General features: G+C 44.4%; 1 protein-coding gene across 1 annotated transcript; it reads left to right on the top strand.

The window, feature by feature from the left end:
* Positions 1 to 101: 101 nt before the first annotated feature.
* On the top strand, positions 102 to 2360 carry LOC118732480 (the record flags this gene model as incomplete). The annotated part of the gene is made up of 4 exons (XM_036461608.1): positions 102 to 669; positions 1207 to 1344; positions 1518 to 1826; positions 2218 to 2360. Coding segments are annotated over exons 1-4 (623 nt in total), but the record flags the coding sequence as incomplete, so codon positions are not given.
* Positions 2361 to 2378: the final 18 nt, after the last annotated feature.

The following is a 2378-nucleotide window of genomic DNA, read 5'->3' as shown; positions in this document are numbered from 1 at the left end:
TGCTGCTGCTGCTGCAGAGGATTGTGTGCATCCGAAGGATCTGGTTTTACGGTGAGGTTGCCTTTGGGTAAATTGCGTACATTCCGCACCGAAATTGCCGCTGCAACTACATCACCGCTACATATAACCATATCTGTGCCATAACCAGCAGCGTCAATTTCGGTGCGGAATGTACGCAATTTACCCAAAGGCAACCTCACCGTAAAACCAGATCCTTCGGATGCACACAATCCTCTGCAGCAGCAGCAGCAGCATCTACAACAACAAAAGCACTTAGTACAAGGCAATTATGATCAAGCGTTGGGCAAACTTACGAATTCCTACTATGGCACAGCGCACGATACGAAATACGCGAAGACAACAACACTCACGGATCGAAGTGGCAGTCATGGCATAGGAGGTGTTTATGGCAGCAGCGGACTACTTTCGGGTGGCAACAGCATATTGGCCTCCTCCACGCCACTGCATCCCAGCGTGAATGGCGGCGACTATTATGGTGGTGTTGGTAGTGCGGCTGCTGGTGGTGGGAGCTTATGGCAAGGCCAACAGCGACAACAACAACAACAACAACAATATCAAGCAGCAGCAGCAGCAGCATATCCGCTGAGACGCGTGGAGAGTCGCGCTGAAATCGATATGTTGGAACGTGAGACCAGCACACAGATGAGGGTGAGTAGTACGCGAGGCATCCACTTTAAGGGGGGATGTACCCACTTTAAGAAGAGCAAGAGTTGAAGAAGGTTTTGTGACGGCGCTTAGCGCCTGAAATATATCGACTTGCATTGATAAATGCGACGGAAATCATTTTGCGCGGCTGCAGCCAAAGTCAAATGGCTAAAGTTTGGTATTCAATAATAAAAAAAAAAATTGGAAATGTTGGTAAGGAATGTTTGTGTGCGTATTGGAGAACGCGACATTGAAAGAAATTCAATTTAAAGTGAACACCAGCTATTTATTAATTTGCTGTCCGCGTTTTGCCATTTCTCTTTTGTTCCATTAATATTGCTTGGTCTTTTGTGTTATTTAGTTTTGTTATTTTTAGTTTTTACTAATGTGCCAAATTTTTTTATTTTCAATTTTATTTGCTTTAATTTCAAATACCCGCAAATATTGCAATTTCAAAAATGTTTCGCACCTGCGTCCTTTCGCCGCTTGCCTGCTTGCTTTTGGGTGTGTCTGTCTCTACGCCGATTTGCTGCCACTTAGAATCTGGATGTATCCGCTGGTGATTTACTAAGTCGTACACATGAGGAGCTGGTTCTGCTGCTGATACAGTTGAGGCGACAAAACAGCAATACGGCGCGCGCCATCGAGCAATGCTGCAGTGATATTCATGAAGTGCAGGTTGATAAATACTTTTTACTCATGCATATCTACATATCTACATACATACATATAACTAAAATAGCGGGTGTTGGTTTTTTTTGGAATAATTGAGAACTGATCTTATTTTCTTATGCCCTCCTAAACGATATTATTCACTAAATCACCGTTACAAACTCTACATCTTTCCCTAGAATCGTTTACGCACTGCGGAGGGTCTGACACGCGCCGAGAGCATACAGCGCTTGGATTACCTGAAGCAACATCTGCTCGATCTGGAGCGCCAGTATGAGAAGAGCAAGCCGCTAGTCAACCTGGTGGACAATATGGTGAAGCTGGGTTCACTTTATCGCAACAACGACATAAACGGCCGACAGCCGCAACGCAACGAGGCCGTTACACTCGATCGACTCGAATTCAATCAGCGCATACAAGAGCGACGCATGCTGCAAGAGGAGCAGAAGCAATGGGATCGACTCAGTCCCAATCACAGCGAATTGCAGGTAAGCGACCAACCTTGGTGATTTCGAAAAATATCTAAGGCAAATAATTTCGCTAAAATTGAAGTAATACATATTCCAACACCGTCAACGTCAAAGGGGCACAACTCAAAATTACACGTTTGTCAGAAAATGCAAAAAACTATTTCTTAGCACATGATAATCATATGGGGAAGGGAGACTTTACCTTAGGGGTTTTTTAATAAATTATAACAAAAATTTGCTCCAACTTTTGCTGAAAGGTAAATAAAAGCTCTGTGTACATTTTTAGCGCATAATTTCAAAAATGTCAAATTTTTAGTTGTGCCGCTTTTGAAGACGGTGTGCGATATGCATTGATTTTGTCTGCATGTATTTCTTAATTCTCATTCCTCCCTCCCTCTCTCATCACCAGTCCAAGGTCAATCAACTCTACCAACTCGATCAGCTGTTGCAAGAGGAATCTGGCACTTTGCAAAATTTGCAACGCGACAAAGAGGAATTGGAGCGCGCTTTGGGCGGCTTGCGTGCACGCATACAGGACACTTCCGGGCCGCCGTTGGCGCTCGAGGCGGC

This window comes from Rhagoletis pomonella, unplaced genomic scaffold, assembly GCF_013731165.1.
Source record: "Rhagoletis pomonella isolate Grant_MI unplaced genomic scaffold, Rhpom_1.0 Rhpom_scaffold_20925, whole genome shotgun sequence".
Taxonomy (NCBI): Eukaryota; Metazoa; Arthropoda; class Insecta; order Diptera; family Tephritidae; genus Rhagoletis; species Rhagoletis pomonella.
The sequence above is the reverse complement of the archived record's forward strand: the minus strand, read 5'-3'. Positions and strand labels throughout refer to the sequence as shown.